This window comes from Sphaerulina musiva (genome assembly GCF_000320565.1).
Source record: "Sphaerulina musiva SO2202 unplaced genomic scaffold SEPMUscaffold_9, whole genome shotgun sequence".
NCBI classification, from domain to species: Eukaryota; Fungi; Ascomycota; class Dothideomycetes; order Mycosphaerellales; family Mycosphaerellaceae; genus Sphaerulina; species Sphaerulina musiva.
In genome coordinates, this window is record NW_016017391.1 from 1345761 (window position 1) to 1370168 (window position 24408).

At 51.4% G+C, this 24408-nt stretch overlaps 9 protein-coding genes across 9 annotated transcripts; 7 read left to right on the plus strand and 2 right to left on the minus strand.

Annotated features, from left to right (window-relative positions):
- Window positions 1-996: 996 nt before the first annotated feature.
- SEPMUDRAFT_143922 (uncharacterized protein) lies at window positions 997-2283 on the plus strand (the record flags this gene model as incomplete). Its single annotated transcript, XM_016903057.1, has 1 exon — window positions 997-2283. One exon carries the CDS (start codon window positions 997-999, stop codon window positions 2281-2283), a length of 1287 nt encoding a protein of 428 aa, XP_016758306.1.
- A 396-nt stretch (window positions 2284-2679) lies between these two features.
- Window positions 2680-5628, plus strand: SEPMUDRAFT_127847 (glycoside hydrolase family 3 protein). The gene has a single exon (XM_016902174.1). It carries the CDS (start codon window positions 2923-2925, stop codon window positions 5326-5328), a length of 2406 nt encoding a protein of 801 aa, XP_016758308.1. The 5' UTR covers window positions 2680-2922; the 3' UTR covers window positions 5329-5628.
- SEPMUDRAFT_71351 (uncharacterized protein) lies at window positions 2680-6606 on the minus strand. The gene is made up of 2 exons (XM_016909936.1): window positions 6500-6606; window positions 2680-6411 (listed from the first exon to the last, which is right to left on the minus strand). Exons 1-2 carry the CDS (start codon window positions 6519-6521, stop codon window positions 5516-5518), a joined length of 918 nt encoding a protein of 305 aa, XP_016758307.1. The 5' UTR covers window positions 6522-6606; the 3' UTR covers window positions 2680-5515.
- Window positions 6607-6909: 303 nt separating this feature from the next.
- SEPMUDRAFT_151196 (NAD(P)-binding protein) lies at window positions 6910-8403 on the plus strand (the record flags this gene model as incomplete). Its single annotated transcript, XM_016906665.1, has 2 exons — window positions 6910-7587; window positions 7699-8403. Coding segments are annotated over 2 exons (1132 nt in total), but the record flags the coding sequence as incomplete, so codon positions are not given.
- A 1904-nt stretch (window positions 8404-10307) lies between these two features.
- SEPMUDRAFT_151197 (uncharacterized protein) lies at window positions 10308-14619 on the plus strand. The gene is made up of 2 exons (XM_016906666.1): window positions 10308-14475; window positions 14528-14619. Exon 1 carries the CDS (start codon window positions 10412-10414, stop codon window positions 14027-14029), a length of 3618 nt encoding a protein of 1205 aa, XP_016758310.1. The 5' UTR covers window positions 10308-10411; the 3' UTR covers window positions 14030-14475; window positions 14528-14619.
- A 2983-nt stretch (window positions 14620-17602) lies between these two features.
- Window positions 17603-18370, plus strand: SEPMUDRAFT_151198 (uncharacterized protein). The gene has a single exon (XM_016906667.1). It carries the CDS (start codon window positions 17644-17646, stop codon window positions 18097-18099), a length of 456 nt encoding a protein of 151 aa, XP_016758311.1. The 5' UTR covers window positions 17603-17643; the 3' UTR covers window positions 18100-18370.
- A 113-nt stretch (window positions 18371-18483) lies between these two features.
- Window positions 18484-19696, minus strand: SEPMUDRAFT_135532 (uncharacterized protein; the record flags this gene model as incomplete). The annotated part of the gene is made up of 2 exons (XM_016902720.1): window positions 19635-19696; window positions 18484-19585 (listed from the first exon to the last, which is right to left on the minus strand). Exons 1-2 carry the CDS (start codon window positions 19658-19660, stop codon window positions 18484-18486), a joined length of 1128 nt encoding a protein of 375 aa, XP_016758312.1. The 5' UTR covers window positions 19661-19696.
- A 281-nt stretch (window positions 19697-19977) lies between these two features.
- SEPMUDRAFT_158342 (uncharacterized protein) lies at window positions 19978-22101 on the plus strand (the record flags this gene model as incomplete). Its single annotated transcript, XM_016907786.1, has 1 exon — window positions 19978-22101. The coding sequence occupies one exon, from the start codon at window positions 19978-19980 to the stop codon at window positions 21595-21597; it is 1620 nt and encodes a 539-aa protein (XP_016758313.1). The 3' UTR covers window positions 21598-22101.
- SEPMUDRAFT_110577 (uncharacterized protein) lies at window positions 22097-24362 on the plus strand (the record flags this gene model as incomplete). The annotated part of the gene is made up of 3 exons (XM_016900851.1): window positions 22097-22151; window positions 22205-23359; window positions 23410-24362. 3 exons carry the CDS (start codon window positions 22097-22099, stop codon window positions 24360-24362), a joined length of 2163 nt encoding a protein of 720 aa, XP_016758314.1.
- Window positions 24363-24408: the final 46 nt, after the last annotated feature.

Consider the following 24408-nt stretch of genomic DNA (forward strand, 5'->3'; position numbering starts at 1 on the left):
TACTACTACTACTACTATATATATATATATATATATATATATATTATTCTCTTATAATACTATTTATTAACTCTTCTAGCTAAAAGACTAGAATATACTAATAGCTAGTACTTCTATTTCTATTATATATTAATTAAATTAAATTAAATAGTTTAAAAATAACTTAAGATACTAGATCTCTCTATCTAGAATAGTGCTTTGTTACTTCTATAATTCAAGCTTTACTCTAATAGTATATAGACACTTAGTATAGATATCCTAAGGAGTTTAGAAACAACTAGCTATCTAACTAACTACTATAATATACTCTAAATATAATACTACCTATAGATCTTATTTTTTTTTATTTCAATACTATATATAATAGTTGTCTATAGTACTCTTTGGATGAATTCTCCGGCTGTAAGACTACGGTCTAATAACACATCTCAAATTCGCCGAGCACCGCCGAGCTCTCTTCACGCATCTTCTTATATAGTATCATATATATATTTTATACTCCTGCTCGTCACAATGGACACAGCTTCAGCTCAGCATCACCGTAAGCGAACCCGAATACAAGCTTCATGCTCCGTTTGTCACCAGCGCAAGGTGAAGTGCTCCAGGACTCTACCGTGTCTGCAATGTGAGAAGTATGGTACGGCAGACGTCTGCAGATATGATGGCCTGCAACCTTTGGCGAAAGATTCTGCGCCAATCCTACATCAGCGAGTAGATGCTATAGCAAAGGACGTTCTGGATACCAAATACACAATCCGATCGACTCCGAGGAAAAAGTCGGGGTATGCTACTCACGACTGGATCTGGCACGCGCAGCATGGGTCGAAACGTGGGAGAACACACTCTCCTGGTATCTTGCCACACTTCGACCCTCTTATGGTTTATGTCGGACAAGCACGCCTCAGTGGCTCTGCTGGCGACGACGATGCGGAGCCAAAATCTAAACGAGGTTTGGCGAACCTGGAGGACCTTATGGTTGCGTCTCTCTACGATGACATGCCACTAATTTCGTCCATGGAGCTCGTGTCTAGGTATTTCGACACCTGGCACACTGTTTTCCCCGTTGTAGATCGCCCTTCCTTCGAACAGAGTTACATAGCCATGCTCGTCGGCCCACAAAACACCGCTATAAGTTTCATGATAGAAATGCTCCTGGTACTGGCGTTGGCCAACGCGACATATCCGCAGGACCAAGCGCATATCACTCCAGACAAGGTTGCGCGATGGCTAGATCTTGCATCTGGTCTCCCGACTTCAAGGCCAGAGAGTGGCGAGGTGGATATCAAGTCTGTTCGATTAATGTCGTTGCTTAATCTGGCTGAGCAAGTCTTGACCACTGATACAACCGCATCCTACATCAGGTCAGGAAATAGCGTGCGCAGTGCAATGACTTTGAGTCTGCACAGGAGCGAGCATCACGATGACAACGCCGACTCTGACGATCGATCACTCTGGAACGCTATTGTTGAACTGGATCAGCACGCCTGTCTGGCTGCCGGCATGCCGCCTTCTGTTCCTGAACAGACACACTTGGAGGAAACTGTGGCACCTCCGGAGGCAGACGTGCAGCATGAGCCTGATCAGGAAAGCCCACGTCAACTTCTCGAAAGAACACTTCCCATTCGTCACACCATTCTGGCAGTCCTCAACAACACGAAGCATCTCATGTTTGAGCAAGCAGTCGAACTAAGCACTGCACTAACCAAGCTCTTCGCACCAGTAAGCACATATCAAGGTCTGCCGCTGGCTCTGCGGACTTTCCAGTATGAATACGTCTTCTTCGTCTACCGCCGGTTCATGTCAACACTGCATCGTATCTTCTTCAGCATGGACGGTGAGCCGGCGTTCTACATCTTCAGAGGAATGGCAATTCGTCATGCCCGAGGTCACCTGCGCGAAGTGTGCGCCGTCTGGAGAGGAGAACATACCACCAGCCGATGGGCAGCTTTGATTGCCAGCAACGGTGTCATGTTCCGCAACGAGACCAGACACGCCATCATGGTGATTGCGCTCGAACTGTACAGAGAGGATGATGAAGTGCAGTCAAAGCTCTTGTCAGTCGAAGGTGGAAGAGCCGCACTGTTTGAGACTTTCAAGAGCTTTTTCGGCTTCTTAGAACAAAAGGTTCGGGATAAAGCTGTGCCCGAGAGGCTCTTCTTGATTCCAGCAATGGTATATGCCCATATGCAGATCTCTGCTCGACATGGAACCGGTTCCAGTGAGTATTTTAGGGCTATGACAGAGGCAGGGGCAGAAGCAGAGAAGTGTCTGGGGAGAAGGTGATGAATTCTTATATCAATCACACAACCTACTATGAGGGAGGCTCATGGCAGAGAGCGTCTGCGGGCACTGATCGCATCTGCCCATAGTATTCTAGCCCTATTCTGGAGCGTCGTAGCACACACATCGTAGATCGCTATAGTAGTTACAGTTCATTAAGTGTAGGTAGGATACCTGGTAGCAATTATTCTCCTCACGATGTTGTTGTTCTGATACTGATCTCGGATGGAGTTGCTGCCAAGACCAACATCGACTGGGATTGCCCTTGACAACCACTACCGCAGTCAAGTGCAACCGTCACCAACCTTCTGAACACAAACAGTGACGACGACACGGCAAGTGACTTCAACCTCGCACCGAAACCAAATCCTGACTTCACTTCTCTTCTCTTACCAACTCAACCCAGCTCATCTCTTCAACGAAACCTCTGACGAGAGCAATGCAAACAGGCCGTCTCTACCGGTCCAACATTGCACATATCACGCCAACATAAAGCTGATGGATTCTGTGAACGAAAAGGCACACGCGGTCACCTCATCAAGTCACACCTCTGAAGACTCACCTCTCCTTGGGTACGGGCGCAGAGAACGGGCCTATATCTGGGTGCAGAAGCACAAGTGGATCACCGGAGCCACCATCGTCATGTTGTTGCTGCTGCCACTCCTCGCGCTGCTCACTTTGCTGCACAATGGAGCACAAGCAGTGAAATGGACCAGCGAGATTGTCTATCCATCCCCACAAGGCTACGGTGGCGGAGATTCGGACTGGTCAGAGGCCTATGGCAAGGCCAAAGACGCCGTTGCGAAGCTGGGCCCAAAGGATATGAACAACCTCACCATTGGTTATGGAACTGCAAACACGGGATGTGTGGGCGTTTCAGGATCGGCGAACAAGATAGGATTTCCCGGGCTGTGCTTACATGATGCCGGAAACGGAGTCAGAGACACAGATGGGGTGAACTCATATGCTTCTGGTATTTCGGCCGGAGCTTCATGGAACGTGACGCTGGCCAAAGAACGTGCAGTATTCATGGGTGCTGAATTCAAGAAAAAGGGCGTCAACGTGGCATTGGGACCAGTAGTGGGGCCGATCGGCAGAGTACTGACTTCTGGACGCAATTGGGAAGGCTTTGCAAGCGACCCATATCTCGATGGTGTGCTTGGTGCACAATCTGTCATCGGACTGCAACAGAGTGTCATTGCGTGCATCAAGCATCTGGTGGCCAACGAACAGGAAACCAACAGGAATCCCATCAACGACGATGATGGCACGATCCCGAGCCAGAGCACAAACATTGACGATCGAACGATGCATGAGCTATACCTCTGGCCTTTTCAGGATGCAGTCAGAGCGGGCGTTGGCAGTGTCATGTGCTCGTACAACCGGATCAACCAAAGCTATGGCTGCGAGAATTCCAAGATCTTGAACGGTATGCTCAAAGGCGAGTTCAACTTCCAGGGATTTGTCATGTCGGACTGGAATGCTCAGCACTCATCGCTGGACTCTGCAAACGCGGGTCTGGACATGGCCTTGCCAGTCAGCGCTTACTGGGACAATGACCAGCTGGCCAACGCGAAAGAAGGCCTTGAAAGTAGTCGACTGACAGACATGGCAACACGAATTCTGGCTACCTGGTTCAAATTTGGTCAAGATGATCCTTCATACCCTCCCCTGGGCATTGGAATGCCTGCAGACATCCTGGAGCCGCATGATTATGTCGACGCCAAGGATCCAGCTGCGAAAGACTCCCTTCTACGTCAAGCAATCGAGGGCCATGTTCTGGTGAAGAATGTCAATGGTACTTTGCCACTCAACAAACCAAAAACACTCTCCATCTTCGGCTACGACGCGATTCCACAGTCTCACTTCAATCCTGGGACGGGAGACTGGACTCAAAACAGAGAAGCCATCAGTTTGCAACAGCCACAAGAACAGCAGATTATGCGCAACCAGCCCGTGACAGGCGCGCCATCAAAGTTCATGGGCACCCTCATTGTAGGCGGTGGCAGTGGCAGTAACAACCCTGCGTACATCAGCAGTCCGTATGATGCCATACAGGCCAGAGCCTACGACGACGACACTTCCATCTTTTACGACTTCACCTCGTTCGATCCCAAAGTGGTACCGAGCTCTGACGCATGCCTGGTCTTCATCAACGAATACGCGAGTGAGGCATGGGATCGCCCTGGCTTAGCTGACGAAGAGAGCGATGACTTGGTGAAGAGCGTGGCTTCTCAATGTGACAATACGATCGTCGTCATTCACAACGCTGGACCACGTCTGGTGGATGAGTGGATTCAGAACAATAATGTTACCGCAGTTCTATTTGCTCATCTTCCGGGACAGGATGCTGGTCGCGCTGTCGTGTCCCTCCTTTACGGCGATGTCAGTCCATCGGGTCGTCTGCCGTATACTGTAGCCAAGAAAGCCTCCGACTACAAGGACTTGGCTGGACCTTGTATCGACAAGTCTCGGGATCCACAGTGCGACTTTAGCGAAGGTGTTAACATCGACTACCGCAACTTCCTAGCTCGCGACGTGACTCCACGATTCGAATTCGGATATGGACTCACGTACACGACATTCTCCTACGATGGACTGGAGATTAACATCAACGCGACGTCGACATCCCACTCTGTCAACACGGCGCCCGTGTACACTAATGGCACCACCAATCAGAACGCAGACCGTGATGATATTGCCGTTGGTGGACTCAAGTCGTTGTTTGAAAGCGTGGGCACGATCAGCGCGACGATCACCAATACAGGAACGGTGAGTGCTGCTGAAGTAGCACAGTTGTACATTCAGATCCCCGTGCCCGAGAAGAGTCTGGGAAACAATCCCAACACGAGGACTCTACGTGGTTTCGACAAGGTCCATGTCCCGCCGGGAGAGAGTGCCAAAGTCAGCTTCCCGTTGATGAGACGGGATATTTCGTACTGGAACGCATTCAATCAGACTTGGGTGGTGCCGGATGGGAAGTATCAAGTGTACGTGGGGAAGAGTGTGCTGGATACGCCATTAACTGGCACTTTCCAGCTCGACTGAGTGCGGAATGACTTTTATGATGATGCGAACTATGACAGAATGTATGATTATTGCCCTCCATGGGCCGCCGTGGGTGGACATGATATGAGTGTCGCTGTCGACACTTTTTGCTGCTACGTAGGTAGTTTTTTGATTGAATTTGTTGATTGTCACCGCCTGTTGCAGACCTCTCTAGATCTATCTCATCTCACGAGCTTTCTGTGACGGCTTCCATTCGATATGGAAGCTCCCTTGCCTTTTCCCCACCTGTGTGACCACCACCATCACCATCACCAGTAGTATACCATCGCATCTCAATCTCCCCAAAATAATTCGCCGTTTCCGAAACTCTCTGAAACCCGACACTTTCAAACAATCGAATACTACCCACATTCGTCTCATGCACCTTGACCCTCAGATATGCCAGTTGAGGAGAGATTGCTGCTGCTGCTGCTGAGAAAGAAGTCGAAGGGTCTGAAGATGAAGAGGAGGAGGAGGAAAAAGAAGAAGAAAATTCCCGTCCTATCAAACTCCAATGCTCGAGAATATAGTCCAGGAAGATGAGCAAGGAAGTTTTTCCGTGGCCTTTACGTTGCGAGGATTTGTCGGCGATCATGATTTCGATTTCTCCGAGGATTTTTGGAGGAGGTGGAGGAGGAGGGATAGCTTCTGATGATGGTGGTGATGGTGGTGATGGTGATGAGGAGGAGTCGAGAGGAAATAGAAAAAGATTGATGTCTCCTATCATGCGGTCGGGTGAGTCGTCTTTTGTGGCGGTTATTTGGTCTTTTTGGACTTTTTCTTCTTGGGTTTCTTTTTCTCTATCGGAGGAGGAGGAGGAGGAGGACCCGGGAGTTGTTGTTGTTGTTGTTGTTGTTGATGATGATGATGATGATGATGATGTTTCATCTCGAGGTCGGCAGATGATAAAAGTGAGTTTGTCGGAATCCAATCTCCAAGAGCGTTGCATAGCATATTCTTCTTCGAGACTGAGGGGTTCCGAGGCGGTTGCTGCTTGGAGGTCCGGATCTTGCATCCATTGGTGGTAGGTGGGGACGTGATGGGGGCTGTAAGGTACGAGGAGGATGGAGCGTGAGGAGAGGGCTGGAGGGCACATGGGTAGGAAAGACAATATATTTTTCAGCGGGATTGTTGGTTTTTTTTTGTGGGAAGGGAAAGGGGTTTAACCTACCTGTGTGCTCGTTGATCTTCATGATGGAAGACTCGAGGAGGTGTGTGAATGGGATGGCGGTGATGATGGAGGAGTGGGACTTTCTATGTTGCAGACCTTCTTTGCCGGGCTGGTGTCAATTAATTGGATTTACCTACCTTGCTGTACAGGCTGGACATGGTACTGAAAAGGCAATCTATGATGTGGAAGATGGTTGATATACAGTAATACCTCAAGTCATCATATACCTGAGCAGTATACCTGTGAGAAAAAAGACTTCCCTCCCACGCCAAGCTGTATGGTCAGTGCACTTTCTTCACGCTGCAAGGACAAGGCTTGTGTTTTAGTTGTGTCGGCATCTCCTGCATCCATACCGTATTGCTTTTTCTCTCTCATTCATGTCATATTATCCATCTTCTGACCCTCGCCACCATGACTTCCGGTGCTGTCGAGTGCCTCGTCACCGGCGGCGCTGGATTTCTGGGACGCAACATTATCCAAACTCTGCTCCAAAAGCATCCGGATTGGAGAATTACCGTTCTGGATCTGGCTTCACCGCCGGAAGAGGCCATACAGCAACAACAACAGCATTGGCAGCGTACCGTCGTCGGCTGGCTCCATGCTGACATTACCTCCGCTGACAGTGTACAAGCTGCCTTTCAGAACTATCGCCCGGATATTGTCTTCCACTGTGCCGGTATTGTCCCTGCTCGAGATCTCCGATACAGCAGAGACAGCAAGCAGTGGGAAAAGGTCAAAGCGATTAATTACCACGGCACTGTCAATGTCCTTCAGGCCACTCTCGAGACTGGTTGTCGCAAGTTTGTCTATACCAGCAGTTGTACTGCTGTTATTGATGACTTGGACCATGATTATTACAATATGAATGAGTCTATTCCGCTGGGGCGTGCCACTTTGCATTATGGCAAATCTAAGGCCATGGCTGAGCAGTATGTGTTGTCGCCGGAGTATGCTGCCCAGGGGTTGAAGGCATGTGCTCTGCGGCCTTGTACCATTATTGGGCCGGGAGATATTGCAGTCATCAGCCTGATACATGACCTGATTACCAAGGGCGAGACGTATTTTGTGGTGGGAGACGGCAACAATTTGTGAGTCTCCCTTCTGCTCTCTCTCTCTCTTCGACTGCAGTCTCTACTACTAGGCTCAGAGATACTTGAGAGACAATTCAAACTCACGATACTCTTGAACAACACTTCTAGGTACGACTTCATGTACATTGACAACGCCGTCCAAGCACATATCCTCGCAGCAGAAAATCTCCTATCGACGCAGACCGCAGCCGGACAGGCATTCTTCATATCCAACCAAGAACCCGTATACTTCTGGGACTTTTTTTCGGCCATTTGGGCTCAATTTGGACATGTACCACGCTTCCGCGTCTTCGTACCCTTGTGGCTCGCATGGATGGTCGCATTCGTCCTGGAAATTGTCACATTTGTGACTGGAGCAGCCCAAACTCTCGACACTGGAAGCGTCAAAGATGCAGTCCGAACCCACTTTTCTGACAACACCAAGGCCATTGAGATTCTCGGATATAGGCCGACAGTGGGTCTTGCTGAAGGTTTGCGAATGTGGTGTGATGATTATCGAGCCTATTTGGACCACCATAAGCAAAAACCACAGGAGCAACAGAAGAAGCAGCATCTTACATGAGAAACAATAGAATCAATACGATTTTTGTTTTGTTTTTGTTTTTCACAGGAAAAAAACCTTTGATCACTACCTGTCTTTCTGCTGGATTTGGGTCTGGGCATAGAAATAGAAAGAGATGGATGGCATGATGTTTGACTTGCAAGTGCGGCTTTTCGGAAAAGAAGTTAAATCACTACATACCTTAGGTGCGTACCTACGAGTGCAATCAGACCACCGGTTACCTTATCTACTATTATTCGAAACTGTCAGCGCCGACAAGATCGACTATGATATCCACTCCTCTCTCTTTCGTCACTTCTTCTCTTAGTCCCTTGCATCAAGCCAGTCATGTCAGGCTCAAGTGTGATCAGCGCATGCTGTAAGGCGATGCTAGCCTAGCCTCTTGAATCGACAGTAAGGTATATATACCCATTCTATACCCTGTGCCTTGGGACAAATAGATATGTCGACTTGTGTGTGTGAAAGAGATTCTTATGTCAGACACTCTCACGCATGAGATACATTACCTACCTTGTGGTAATATATACAAGTACAAGTACATATAGGTAAGGTAGCTAGGAAATGGAAATGGTTCGATTTTGTAGTTGAGACAGAAAAGCCAAGAGCGGTGCATACATGCATAATTCACTAAGGTACCTACCTGTTCAGATCAGGTACAGGTACAGGTATAGGTACCTAGGTAGCTGGGGAGATCTTATAGGATTCAGTATCATTAGAATGAGAACTTGGTCTCTCTATAATACCTCTGATACTACTACGACGGTCACCGAAAATGACAGAGTAGTCGCTCACGCGAGCAGCGACTAGAGTAAAGAGGGTAAGGTATAGATAATGTACAGCTAGGTATAGTTCAGGTAGTGTAGCCGGTACAATTCGGTATATTCCAGCATTTTATCTGATTGTGGAATTTGTAGTCGTCGGTTCGTATCTCTCCTAGGTAAGTGTGTTTCTGCAGGGATGGTTGGTAACAGGTTTCGTCGTCCCGTCAGCATGGCGAGAAAGAGCCGCATGAAACCACCATCCTTGTCTACATACCTGACCTTAAGAACTTACGGAGAGACGGGACTTACCAGGTACGGAGGAGGCGGGCATCGTCAGACAAACATGGAGGAACCTTACCTTATCTTTGACAATCTCCTGAAGAACTTGAGGTAAGGTATAGAATCTGGTTTGAATGACTCTGGGCTTAATAATGATAATGATAATGAAAGAAGATGTCTCGAGACTCGAGGTCACAAAAGAGGGATACTACATGTACTGTATGTTAGTATACCTACCTAACTCCTACCTACATACCTAGGTAAGGTATGTATCACGATCCGTAGTGGTGGAAGCGGAATCAGCTTTGCCGTACCACTTCACTGCTCGATCGAGACCGGGATAGGAGAAGCTGGCTTCCCGCCAAACCGCCTCCCAGTTTTTTCTTGTTTTGCATCAGGCAAGGGAAGGTCGATCGTCGAAGGATTGTGCTGCAGTGATACGAATGCGAGTGTACAGTATGTAGATCGTGCACCTTCTTTCATCCGCTCAGCCCTGAATTAACTAGGAGGTACATCTACCTGTAGTTGTAGGAGAAGAAGGGTAAAAAAGTATACATTTACACCGGTCAAAGTCTGAATCGGAGCCATGGTAACGATCGTGCTGTACATGTTGGTAGAAGATATAGTCTGTCCCTGGCCTGGGAGGGGGAGGTAGGAGGTGGTGCTCCCTGGGGCGGCGGCCAGGAGGTGCAGTGTGTAATCGAGGGATGGCTTTTTGAATATGCTAAAATACACCTGGGCAGTGTGTGTGTGTGTGTAGACGGGCCTGATGTAGACTAAACCACTGCCTGAGGTAGGTAACTGTAACCTACCTGTACCAGACTACCAGGTACCTTCGGTGTGTACAGACTAACAGACTACCTCACCCTGGAATCCTCCCCTTGCCGTCCGTCATTCTCGTGTTGGCTGACTTCAGCTCTTCCTACCTCCGACCTCCTAGTGTTCGTTCTTTTTTCTCCCGCCGCGCGCCCTGTCCCGTCAATTCTTTGTCTTTCCTCCCTCTTCTCCCGCCCCCCACATCACCACATCACCACCATATTCACACCCGTCCACCCGCACGCACACTCTCACACCCGACTCTCACACCCAACTGCATTACATACACCCACTCGCACCACCACCACCCTCCCGGCCATACGCACACTGCATACACATATGCTGCTGTCTCTGCTCCCCGACTCTCGTGTGTACGGCCAATGAACCACCTGTTCATGGCAACATGCCATCCGGACGACCCCCAGGCTCCCACCCACACGTGCGAGTCCGCGATTTGCTATTGCTATCGTTGCTCGTGCCAGTAGCGGCTGCCCTGCAGAGTCAGCCCGACCGCAACCGCAACCACCACCACCACCATCACCAACATGCCGCCCTTCCGGATGGAGACGTCGTCGACTCGGTTCCCGGTGTCGACGAGCAATGGCACGCCGCCGTGGGCCAGCAGCTCCATCATGATGTGCACGTGAAGCACAAGGCTCAGAAGAATACCAATGTCGGGCCTGCAGACGTCGACAATAGTCACCATGGAGGAAACAACAATAACAACAACATCAAGGATATCAATAACAAAAGCTACAACAACAACAAGAAAGCGCGGATCTCAGCTATCCAACAGCGCGCCCTTGCGACTGTGTCTCCAGCCGAACCCAATGGCCCGGCTGTTCGAGCACCTCCTGCCTCACGGTCACCGGCTCATAGCAGCCCCGGTTTGGCCTCGCGACACCCGGCGCGGTCTCTGCAGGATTGGCAAGTCGAGGATCTCATGCTCCTGGCGACAGTGGATGGAAAGCTGTATGCGCGCGACCGCGGCACTGGTGCCGCGCGCTGGGAATTGGAAACAAGTGATATGGTGCAGGTCATCCAGCACCCACACAATAAAACCTACACTCCGGATGGCCGAGAGGTGGAGGAAGCGCATTTTGTCGTCGAGCCGAGTCAAGATGGGGTCATGTATGTTTTACATCCCCACTTTGGATTGCAGAAACTGCCCTATACCGTCAAGCAGCTGTCCGAAGCGGCGCCATACGAGGAAACGGGAGACCTGGGCGTGACTTATACTGCCGAGAAGAAGAGCACGCTGTACCATATTGATGCCAAGACGGGCCTTCCGCGCAATGTTTTTCTACCCGGAGGCTCATACGTCAACAAGGACCAGAGCTGTCGTCTGGTCAGCCCTCTCGACGACAATCTGGGCGAGAATGAGTGCGAGACCCACGGAACCATTGTCCTCGGGCGCACCGAGTATACCATCGGTATACATAACAGGGTTACGGGAGAGGCTATTGAAACCATCAAGTATTTTGAGTGGTCCCCAAACATGCGAGACAACGATCTGCGCAACACCTATGACCGAACTATGGATGACAAGTATGTCTACTCGCACTGGAATGGTCGCATCAGTGGCATCGACACGAGTTCCGCCGAGTCGTACAGAAAGCCCGACTTCACCCAAGTCTTTGCAGCTCCCGTGGTCCGAGTGTTCGACATTATCCGGCCGAAAGAAGACTTCTCACAAGATGCATCGCTGGCGGTGCTTCCACAACCCATACCACCCCTCATGCATTCTTTTGCGGGGTTGGACGACGACGAAGACTTTGATCCCGTCTATGTTAATCGCACTCAATCCGGCAGTTGGTATGCACTCTCCGAGAAACACTATCCGTCGGTGACATATCACGCCCCGTTAGCTACCAGTAAGGACGCCCGCCGATGGGATCAGGAAGACTTTGCAGGTGTTTATAATCTGCCACACGAAAGCTACAGTGAGGTGCAATTGCTGGACGGCAATAATGTGCCTCTAATTGATGCTGCGCCGCCGCTCCAATCGAAATCATCCATCAGCGAAGCGATGGATACACCTTTACCTAGATCGGAGAAGGGTTCGATTGATCTCCACTGGCTGACCGCCTTCACCCTGGGCATCACTGTCACGTTGCTGGCGGTATCAGGCAGCCTGGTACTGTACAAGTGGCCAGAACTTCGTGCTGCTTTCATTCCCCAACAAGCCGGCGTGCAGATGCCGTTGGCGGAAGTGGCCAAGGTGTCTACGGATAAACAGCCTGTCCGTCGCGTAGACGAACCTGCCGAAGAGCTGATCTTTCCCCAGCCTGCACATGTCGAAAACGAACCAGCTCCTCCTGCCCGAGTGCACTTTGATATTCCTGACACTGCGGAAGAGCCTCTTCAGAGAACAGTCACAGGGGACGCAGAGCCTGGCGACGAGCTCAAAGAAGGCGAACCCAAGCCGAAGAAGAAGGCCACACGCGGTAGGCGAGGCGGCAGGAAGCAGAAGGAAAAGGAGCTGGCGCAAGCCGAAGCTCGAGCAGCAAAGAAGAATGACGCCGTGTCGGAGACCGACACCCCTGGAATACTGACTGTGCCGACATCACCAGATCCCAACACGCACATCATCAGCGTCGCCCAATCGGAGGATCCGGCCTTGTCCATCACCAATCCCGTCGCAATTAACAACCTTTCCATCTATCTTGACAAGGAGATTGGACGAGGCAGCGCCGGCACGATTGTGTACCAGGGAAATTTCGAGGGCCGCGACGTCGCAGTCAAGCGTATGCTCACCTCCTATTGCGACCTGGTGGAGTTAGAAGTCAGCTTTCTCCAACAAAGCGATGGCCATACCAACGTGGTCCGCTACTTCTGCCGACAACGAGATGACCACTTTCTGTACATCGCCGTCGAGCTCTGCCAAGCCAGTCTGTTTGATGTGTGGGAATTTGATCGGGCCAAAACGGAGGAGCAACGCCAAACGCGGCAGAAGCTGAAGCTGGCCATACAGCAAAACATGAAGAAAAGTCTACAACAAGTAGCTGCAGGCTTGCTGCATCTGCACAAGCTGCGCATCATCCATCGCGACATCAAGCCTCAGAATATCCTGGTAGCACATCCGAGCCCGACGCAGCCGCCGGGCACGACTCGGTTGGTGATTTCCGACTTTGGTCTGGGTAAAAACTTGCCCGAAAACATGAGCACACTCATTGATCCCACCGGCAATGTCGGCACCTCCGGATGGAAGGCTCCTGAACTGATCAACAACCCCAGCGACAAGGGCGACAGTGTGCACAGTCGTGGGCACTCCGAAAACAGTTCTCCGAGTGGTTCGACTCCGGGAGTGAGTAGTGTTAAGCGCGCTGCTGATATCTTCGCACTGGGATGCCTGTTCTTCTGGGTCCTGACCGATGGCGTGCATCCATACGAAGACGAAAGTGGCTGGCACGGTCTTCGCGACAAGAACATCAAACAAGACAAAAAGGACATGCAGCCTCTCGCCAAATGGTCAGACGCCTACGAACCGCTGCAGCTCATCACGAGTATGCTGTCGGCACGTCCGGAAGACAGACCGACGGCGCAACAGGTGCTCAATCATCCCTACTTCTGGACTCCGGAACAGCGCCTGCAATTCCTGTGTGACTGTTCTGACCACTTTGAGCGAGAAGTGCGTGGGACGTGGGAGGATAACTATGCGGGAGACTCTCCCGACTTGTGCCGCCTCGAAAGTCGTGCCAGAGAAGTCATCGACGCCCATTCCGATCGCCCTGACTTCTTGTCTAAGCTCGACGTTTTCTTTGTGCAGACTCTGGGGAAACAACGCAAGTACACGGGAAGTCGACTCCTCGATCTGCTGCGAGCATTGCGAAACAAGAAGAACCACTACGAGGATATGCCCGAAGATGTCAAGAAACGCGTTGGACCGTTGGATGAGGGATACTTGAACTACTGGTGTATTCGCTTCCCACGATTGCTGATGGCTTGTCATGAGGTGATTCAGGAAGCTGGGCTGCGGAAGAGCGCGAGATTCAAAAAGTATTTTGACGAGTCATTGTGATACTCTACATAGGTCTGTAGAGCCTTGATTCTACCCCTTTTCCTTGGTATCTTCTGGTCCATCTTCCCCAGGGTCTGCACCTCTCAATCCGATTTGTGACTAGGATGTATGGAACAGACAAGAAAGACACGCGGATGGCAGCGAAGTGCAATTGCAATTGGCTCCTGCCTGCTCTGCTCTGCTTTGCTCTGCTCTTGCCCGATGGTGCTCGGTCTGCTTCGTTTCACTTTCACTTTCACCTCACTATTGCCAAACCGATTTACTCTACTTCTCACTTTGCAATTTTCTTTTCTCACTTTCCATTCGTATGCAGCTTGCGGCCTGAAACGACATCTATATCTTCCACGTCGCGGCTTCAACAAACGAACACACCTTCAACAACATCCACACTGGCACTTGGCATCACCCATTGGCCACTACCTAACATCATCGATCGCACAATTTGAGTATACATCCATCGTATCTGTTCTCCCTTTTTGGATTCTGACTTCTACTTAGTACGACCTCCTTCTGCTCCCATGGACGACCCCGCTCCCTCCTCTGCGCAGTCGTCGTCGTCGTCGTCGCTTCCCATCATCATGCCAGAACTCATCACTCGCAATGCCACTCTTCCAGACACGACGACGTCGTCTGTTGTCTCCGCAGCAGCACCAGTCTCCAAGCATGCCCGTTCGCACTCGGAAGAACCTGCGGCGTCGCCGAAACGCCAGAAGATCTCCTCCTCTACATCGAGTGAAGGCGCGATTTCTCCTCTTCTTCCGTCGAGCACACTCACACGCACCACACCTGCTCTCTCCTCTCTGCCTCCGTTGAGCCTCGACAAGGCTGCGATACCTGCTCATACTGCCGGTGAGACGGCGAGAGCGGACTCTCCACTCAGCCTCGATACGGCTGCTACGATATTTCCAGCAGGTACGGACGAAACATTCGCGGCACGTCCGAGCGAGGCGAAAAGGGTGGTGGAGGACGTGGATACACCAAGAAGCTTGGTTGCAAGTACGATGTTGCAGGAGACATTCCTGGCGAGTGCGAGCACGGTGAAGAAGGAAGAGGTGGTGGATTCTCCACGAAGCCTCGTTGCAAGTACGATATTGCCAGAGACATTCCCTGTGAGTTCAAGCACGAGGAAAGTGGCAGAGGTGGTGGATTCCCCACGAAGCCTGGGTATGGCTACGACTTCACCCGAACCATTCGACAATAACTGGCCCCGGAACAAGCCACATGTCCCCGGTTTTCATCCAAGCATCGCGAAAGTCGAAGACAAGATCCGAGAATTCTCTCGACGCGTGACCAAACCCGCCGAGGAGCTGACAAGACAAGGTCATCGAGACGACTTCCTGGAAGCATTTGTAAGGAAGTTCGCAGATCGCATGAACGCCGTGGCGCGTTCTGACGAGAATGAAATTGTCGCCCTCTTGGGTGACATGGGAATTGGCAAGTCGGAAGCGTACGAGGCGCTCATCGGCCACGATGGCATCGCAATCAAGAGCGACAGCGGCCGCGGTACGCACTTCCCTATCGAAGGCCACAGTAGGACCGCAACGCAAGCCACTCCATTTGTGGTGGTAATGGTCTGGAAGCTGGTTGCGGCAATGCAGAAAACGGTCGAGGCCTGTTGTCACGATATCCTGGCCTATCTCGACGGCGCTCGTACGGAAGCGATCGTCGATGAGGAGATTGACGACTCTGATGAGGAAGCCGATGGCAGTGCGCTCGACAGCAATGGCGCTCTGGAGAGGCAACACCGTTACCAAGAGGCACTGCGACATTTGCTGCCGCTACTCTATGGCGAGGATAACGCCTCCTTCCAGAGTTGCGAAAACCTCTCGGCCTATTTCGAAGCTTTACTACCAGGCGACCACTCCGATGTGGCTGCTGTTGCTCGCCCGCTGCTCCATCGAATCACAGCACTCCGACAGCAACATAAAATCGGTACTAGCACTAGCTCGATTACGGCGAATAGCGCACGCGAGGCCGCGGCCATCCTCGCCAACTTCTCGCCCGCGACGTTCGCGCAGTCCGAAAAGTCGCCACGCTGGGACCAATCCCGTCACCTGGAGAAAGCGCAGATCCATTGCGACAACGACATGGGCTGCGAGGGCGTTATCTTTACCGATGTACCGGGGCGCAACGATTCTGATCTCGCGATGGGCGAGGCGGTGGAAGAGTACGTCTCAAAACATCCCAACCGTTACCTGATTATGGCACCAGCCGGTCGTCCCGTTACGGCAGAGAGCGACAAGTACCTTCGCGACGCAATCAAGTCGAGGAAGCCGACAATCTTCGTCGTAACGAAAATTGACCTGAAGGACGAGTTGAGCGTTAAGGAGAGAGCTGACCTGGCCAGCTGGGAGCTTGAAGAGATCGTCAAAGCCGAGAGGGATGTCGAAGACGTGAAAAAGAAACGCTCAGCTACAGAGCGTGACCAGGCTGAGCTTGAGGCCCGTAATAGGCACCAAGAAGCGAACGTATTAGACAAAGCTATTGCGCGTCTCAACCGGGTGGAACTTCACAGGGCGCAAGCCAAACTGCATCAGCTGTTTGTGGAGACGAGGAACCGCAAGGAGGAAGCAGAGATCCATGCGCAGTATCACAACCTAGCACGCTCTCGCCCAGGAGTATCGAATCTTCAGGTTGTCTTTATTTCGGCGAAAGAGTATGGCAAGCATCGTCGCGGCGAACGGACGATGCTCGACTACGAAGCGACTGGTATCCCGAAGCTGTTTCGTCTTCTCTACCGCGACATTGCGCACAAACGCATGGAAAAGCTGCAACGTCTCTGCCGAGTGGACCTTCCTAGGAGCATTGGCGCTATTCAGCATGTGCTGAACAAGACCCCCGTTCAACGACACCAGGCATTCAAGGATGCGATTACGAACACGTTTACGAAATGGACGCCTCTGTTTAACAGAGCAGCTGGTCAAGTGTTAGCGGACTGGACTAATGAACATATTACTGTGCCGTTCAAGCACGGCCGGAACAAAATCTGGCCTGCAGCGGGGGCAGAGCTGTTCGACTCCTGGACGCGTAAAGTACGCGGCATGACCTTTCACGCCTTCTGCAAGCGCAGCGGTAATTGGCGAATCGCGGGCAAGGAGGTGAGCTGGAACGCCCGTATTCAACACAAGATCGCTGGCGACAAAGGCGGTGTCGTAGATGGATTCAACAATCTCCTGGGCGAGATTGAGAAAGTGCGATGCGGCCATAGTACTAAGATGATGAAACAACTCATCCACATCGTCGGATTCCATATACAGGATGCAGAGGACATGGCCACCGTCCTGTTCCAAGCGCTGAATACTGCGCTCCGAGATGGGCACTTTCACGATCTCCCTTCGAGCAAGACATTTCTCAAGCATATGAAAGATGCCAAGCAAGACTTTCGCACGACTCTCGACAAGCTGTTCCATAAATACTCTGATAAGATCGAGAACATCAAGAACAACACGGTCATATGCGGTTCTACCGCTCGAGGAGCCACAGATGACAGCTACGTGGGACAGTGTATGAACCCAATCTACGGTAAGGCTGCCGCGATCAACAAGGCCAAGATGGAAATTCCTTCCGAACCACAATACACCAATCCATTGCGAGGCAAGCGCAAGAAAATCAATATGACACAAGGTATCGTGGCCCACGATCTACGCAAGAGCCTGATTCGCGCGAAACTCTTGAAAGGACCCAAATCGGTCTTCAAGGAGGTCCACGACATGGTTGAAGAAGACATGAAGAATTCGAGTAGCGACTTTTTACACAGCATTGAAGAGGCATGCACGGACATGTCGCAGAGTCTGCTCCAGCATTTCGATGCTTTTTACATCTTGGAGGGAGAGGTCGAGGAGGATCAGGTGCGAGAGCAGACGGCGCCTTTGCGCGAGGCTGTGGCACGCGTGCTGAGTGAATTGCCGAGCGAGGGGAATGGTGGTGATGGTGATCCCCAGGGTACTAACCTCCACGAGGAAGAACAGCAACAGCAACAGGTGATGGAGACGGAAATGGGAGAATTGGAGAAACTGCTCAAGGAGTGCGAGTCTTGGGAGACGCTGTATCCGTCGGAGCAGCAGGGTTAGGTTAGGTTGGTTGAGGATGGCACCTTCTGCCCAGATGAGGCGGCGACGGGCAGCGAACTGAAGAGGCGGCTTGATGGAAGCAAGCTGCTTCGGGTCATGCTGGCTGGCTGGCTGTAATGAGAGACAGGCCCGAGTAGTCTCCTCACGGCAGCCTTGACGTTTAATAAAAGAGAGAGAGAGAGAAGACCATGAAATTTTCGAGGAAGCATTTCCGGAACGTAATGCAGATTCGATCTAGGCCTCTTTCCAATCAAAACTTACCTACCTTAATGGCATGTTTTTTTCTCCGTCGTAGGCAGTCAGTCGTGGACACAAGGTACATATGGACAAAGTAGAGAGAGAGAGAGAGAAACTCAAGAAACAAATAATAATGTAAATCTCTTCCTATGAAGCTACTTGCGGTTTCATCATAAAAATCTCTTGTAGTGCTTGTGCACTTGCTCCCGCCATGCGCTTCTGCATGATATATCGGTGTCGTACCGCTTGTCGACCTCCGAGAAAGGTCGGCGTGGAAGTGCCTGATTGTGTCTCGGATTCGGTGGTGGAGCCGGGCTGTGTTGTTGTTGTTTTTGTTATTATTGTAGAAGAAGACTTCAAGGCCTTTGCGGCTCGTTTGGCCCGCTTTTCTTCTTTGCGTTTCCGTCGCTCTTCTTTGCGGGCGCGTTTCTCCTCTTTCAGTCGTGCTTTTTCGTCATCTTTGACATCGGAGGAGGAGGAGGAGCTGCGCTTAGGGCTCTTTGAGGTTTTTCGCTGGGCCTTTTTACCACGCTTTGACTCTTGCTCGTCTTCGCTAGAGCTGGAAGTTGTGGAACTTGAATCGGCTTCTTGCTCGGGAGATTCTTTACTGGTGGGAGGTGTGTCGCTTCCTGCTTCTAGTTTTCGCTGGCGCTTCATCTCTTTGATTGCTGCAGCAGTTCCGTTTGCCTTCTTTTCTTTCTTCTTCTTCTTTTCCTTCTCCTCGGCTTTCCTCCTCTTCTTTGCAGACTTCTCGTCTTCCTCACTGCCATCGCTGCCAGCTTTCCTCTTTTTGCTCTCCTGGACAGCCACAACGCCTCCGTCCTTCAAATGCCCCAAGTCTGTCTTGACCTCTTGCATTTTATCGCCCACCAACATTCCTCCGCTCACAAAGTTCATGTTTCCATACTTTAGCTTCAACTGCACATCCCTCAATGTCTCCTCTTTCTTTTGCATGACTGCTCGATCCTCCTCTTTACCATTCAATCTCCCCAGCAGTCCAGAGAACATACTCAGCCCAAAAGTCTCGGCATTTTGCGTGCCAATCTTTGCGCCGATGCCGAGGTTCTCTTCTCGAAGCATGACTTTGATGTGGGAGGCATTCGCAGCGGTGTAGTGGGATGCGTGAGAAGCGTTCTCAGCGCCGAGGAAGTCGCCTGGTTTCCAGCCTTGCTTCGAGAGCATTTTGTGGCCAAACGATGTTGTGGATTTGGCCCATGCTGTGTTGTTGGGATCGGTAGACAATTTGCCTCTGTCAAAGTCAGTTGGAATTTCGGGACGCTGCAAGGGGTAGTGTTTACTTCTTCTTATTGCCAGCGAGACCCATAGCGGCGGCGGTGGCAGCGGTGGCAGCGGTGGCAGCGGTGATATGGAGTGTATGCGATTGCGATGGTCGAGAACTTTTTGAGAGGCTGAAAGTAAAGTTATCGCAACCACCGGGGTCTCGCTAGTGTCTTGGCAGTCTTGGCGATATGCTCCTCCCATATCCGATACCCACCCAAACCTAAGGTACCTACAGTGTTACATGTAATCACTCTCTTCCATTGTTTTCACATCCAGTCATTCCAAACATGCAACAAGAATAACCACAAACACTCCATCGCTATCAGCAGAAACGGGAGACCAGATCAGAATGTTGCAGTTATGGGCAGACGACAATACTTGGAGCGCCTAGCTCTCGGCCGCTCTGCATACCAAAACGTCGACTTGGAACAGCAGCAGAGCCCTGCTGCAACCTCCCCCGGCTCCTCATCCACAGCCCAGGAATGGACTGGACATGAATATACCCAACAATATGATTCCCGGGGCCGGCCTATCAATCCAGCCATCGATCGCTTCAATGCCGAGCAGAGAAGGGCTCAGAATGAAGTCCTGGCTCTCGTCGGCGTAGTTGAGAGAAAGGACGAGACGGACCACATCAACGGTCTTCGCTACGACGCAATTCAAAAGGCACGGCGTGATCTACTCGCCGACGAGAACGAACGGGGAGAATTGCTCGACCATGCAATCTTTGGTTGCAGTTTTCTCCTTCACTTGTGGCCAGCTGCCCTTCGCCAGCGCATACAAATTGGGCGGTATCATACCAGCCGGTCTCTCGTCGATATACTTGTCACGGAATGGCGACAGCCATGGCGAGGTGGAACTCGATTGTTCCTTGCCAGTCTTTTCCCAGGAGCTGGTAGCACCATCGCGCACCATCTGGTTCGATTCGCGCTCATGATGGCTGCAGAGCAGCTCACTGGCGAGTTACAGACTCGCCTCAGTAAGAAAGTAGAGACGCGTCAAACTCTGAGGTACTTGGAACTCGGCACGGCATGGGTCTTCGAGGCTCTCCTACTCGCCATCGATATTGGACTCCTACCTCTCGAGTATTACGCTGCCACGCAAATGCTCGGCCTGGCACCTGCCCTGCCCCTCTTCCCTTCCCTTCAGTCTTACCTCCCGTGGCATGCTGAGAGCTTCCACAACGTGGGCTGGAAATGCGTCATCTCGAATCGTTTCATAAAGAATTTTGCTTCGCCTGCCGCTATCCTCCTCGTGCGCAAGATGCTGGCATATGACGCCGCAGATAGTGTGCTGCCGGTGTTCCATCTCATCACCGACTTCCGCTTTCCTGAAGTCGATGACGACCCATCCAAGGTCGTCGTGCCGAAAATCAGACAGGATCCTCTTGGTTGGGTGCTCTATCAATGCTATTACATACGTTCACGCTTCTTGCAGCGTAGTGGATGGACTCTGATCAAGCGCGATGACCCTCGTCGAAGTCGCGAAGACGAGTACGAGATGCATACCAGGACGCGTGCTGCTGGCGCTACCAGAGATCCCATTCATCGCTCAACAATAATGGCACAGCTTCCAGTGCAGTTCCTCTCCGATGCCATTGACTCCTTGTTCGCGCGAATGCTGAGTTTGCCATTTGAGGCTCTCATGATGCGCACCATTGCTACGAGCTTCCTCGCTTCTTCGTTACCCAGAACCAAGCACGCATCGATGCTTTATGCTCCATTCGGCGGTGGGCCCTTGACTCATGGCTGGTCGGCCGCCAGCCAATATGCGGGACGTATCGGCCTGTCGCTGGCATTGACTGCTTCGCTCGATGTGGTGTCATTCTTTGGCATTTACAAGTTGGTGCGTAGCCTCGGGATAAAGTATCTTGACTGGGGCAAGAGAGGGAAGATCGGGACCTGCATTTACAGTGAAGAGGGCGTGGAAGAACGTGGCAGTAGAGATGGCCCAAGGGAGCAGCTCGAAGGTATTCACTGATAGAGGACCGAGGCCCCAACCCTTTTCCAAGCACCACTAAAAACGATATACACTGGATCGTGGCATCAGTATGGGCGAGGCACGGCTTGCGAGGCACGAGTGGCGGCTACGTAAAAGCTGGAGCTTCGTAAAAAGGCAGAAGTGGTGACGGTATTGGGTTGGGCGTACACAATTCCTGATACATGTTGTACTCAGCTGAAGTGTCGTCTTGCTGCTGCTACATATAAGCAGGTGTCAAAGGTCCTTTGAAAGACCATTTTTCTGCTTCGATCTCGAGACTCGGCGTTTCGGATCAAGTCTGGGCCCTATCCCCTCTCCAGATGCCTGCAGGCACCACAGCCTCATCTATACCAGCCGCACGAAAGCTTGTTGCCCCAGACGCGCAGGGATGATCAAAGTACGATGATAGGCCATCGAGCTTGGCCGGCAGAGCGCTACGACTCTTGAGCCTCCTTGTCCTGCTATCCACTTTCATAGGTATACTACTAGTCTACTACTAATGCACGAATTCATTGCCTTCGATGCCTCCCCGGCAGTGGTGACCCCGACACCACGTCAGTATTGCTGTCGCTCATCCCATGAACAGCACCTATTGACATCTCCTTAGTGGTCCCTTTTGTGTACGCCGAGATCCCTCTGGGAAACATCACTCCCAATGGATGGCTTCGCGCCGAAATGGAAACAGAGGCCAACGGACTCGCTGGTCACCTGTATGACTTTTACTCGTTTGTCCACGACGCAACATGGCTGGGTGGATCCGCCGAATACAGCAACCTCAACGAAGCCTTTCCTTACTGGTTGAATGGTATTGTGCCATTGGCCTACACTCTCAATGACCAACGACTGAAGGATCAGGTTCATGAAGCCATGGACTATCTCTTCGCACATATGATTGCCGATGATGGTTGGATTGGACCTGAACAGGGTGGAATGCGACTGCTCTGGGCCCGCACCTTGATCTTCTTTGCCTGGACAAATCTAGTGGAAGCCAACAAAACGTATGAAGAGCCCGTGGTGACTGCAATGCACGACTTCAACCTTCTGATGCATTCGATGCTGAAAAACAATGGCACTGGTCTCGTCGAGCAGGAGAATAGCGAGATCGATGGCGGTTACTTCTTCTGGTTTTTATCCCGAGTCGCAGAAATGATTGTGAGTCTCCAGTGGCTGTATGACAAGTATCCTCGAGGTCAAGAGCAGATCTTGCGGGAGAACATGCAGATGCTGCATGAGTATGGCTGGAAGTGGGAGGCCTGGTTCACCAACAGTAGCTATGCATTCGACGACTTGTACAATCTTCCCGACCAGTTCTCAGACGACCACTTCCACTTCTTACACGGCGTCAACGTTGGCGAAGGACTCAAAGCTCCGGCGGTCATTCGACGATTTACGTACAACGACAGCCTGGTTCAGACCACGCGAGATGGCGTACAATGGACCATGAAATACCACGGCGCTCCGTCTGGGACTATCCTCGCCGACGAGCGAGAAGATGGTGTCAGTCCGTGGTATGGATCCGAGCTATGCACGGCTGTCGAAGTCATGTTCTCGCAAAGCTACAACTTCCGCGCTCTAGGAGAATCTTTCTACGCTGATGGCTCTGAGCTAGCAGCGTATAATGCCCTCCCAGGTGGCATGACAGATGACTGGTGGGCGCATGTCTACGTGAGCCAGCCAAATCAACCTTACGCGAAGAATCTGACATGGTCTCCGTTCTCCAACACCGACACCATGTCGCAGACATATGGACTGGAACCGGACTGTAAGTGCGATGGTTTTTCCTAGGCAAGCAGACCCTAACTGTGTGGACAGACCCATGCTGTACTGTCAATCACCCACAAGGTCTACCAAAGTTTGCTCAAGCTGCGTTCGTCACTCTCGGCGATAATGGACTGGTGCACGCTCTACTCAGTCCTGTTTCGGTGACAACGACGATCGGCGGCGGTCTCGTCACAGTCGAGTGCATCACCAACTATCCATTCGAAGACGTGCTCGTGTACAAGATCCAGGCCCAGAAGTCCTTTGATCTACATATTCGTCAACCCACCTGGGCCACCAAAGCCACCTTGTCGAACGAAAATGCCATGAAAGAATCGACGTATGATGACACGACTGGTCTACACAAAACATCCATCTCAAGCGGACTTTCCACTGTAGTCTACACCATCGAAACCTCCATCCGCACCGAGCCGCGAGCAAATGACACCATCGCCGTATATCGCGGCGCACTCCTCTACGCGTTCGAAGTTGCGGCAGAAATCTCATCCACAGGTCCACACAATTACCGCAACAAGACTTTGTACCGATCGGACTATGCTCCTTCTCAAGCAAAGGACTACATCATGCTCAATGCTACGGAATGGAACATTGCCATCGATCCTTCCACGCTCGTCTATCATCATCACCATCATCCTTCTTCACGACGAGAATCAAAGGTGAGGAACCACATCGCTAAACAAGATCCACGTGGTAGTCAATTACCACTTCTTGGAGGAGGAGGAGGAGATGACAACGACATGATGACTATTGGTACTATCGAGCCTCTCCCAACGCCAATCTTCGCCTCGGGTAATCCGCCCATGTACATGACTGTGCGTGCATGTTTGATCGATTGGCCGCTGCTCAATGGTACCGTGCCGGGCTGGCCGAGTGCTTTAAGTGAACGAAAGTGTCTGGGCGATGTTTTTGATGCGAAACTCGTGCCGTATGGAAGTGCGAAATTGAGGATGAGTGAGTTGCCGGTTATTGATTTGAAGGGGATGTGATGTGATGCGAGGTTATGTGAAGTAGGGCTGGTCGGGGGGATGCTGA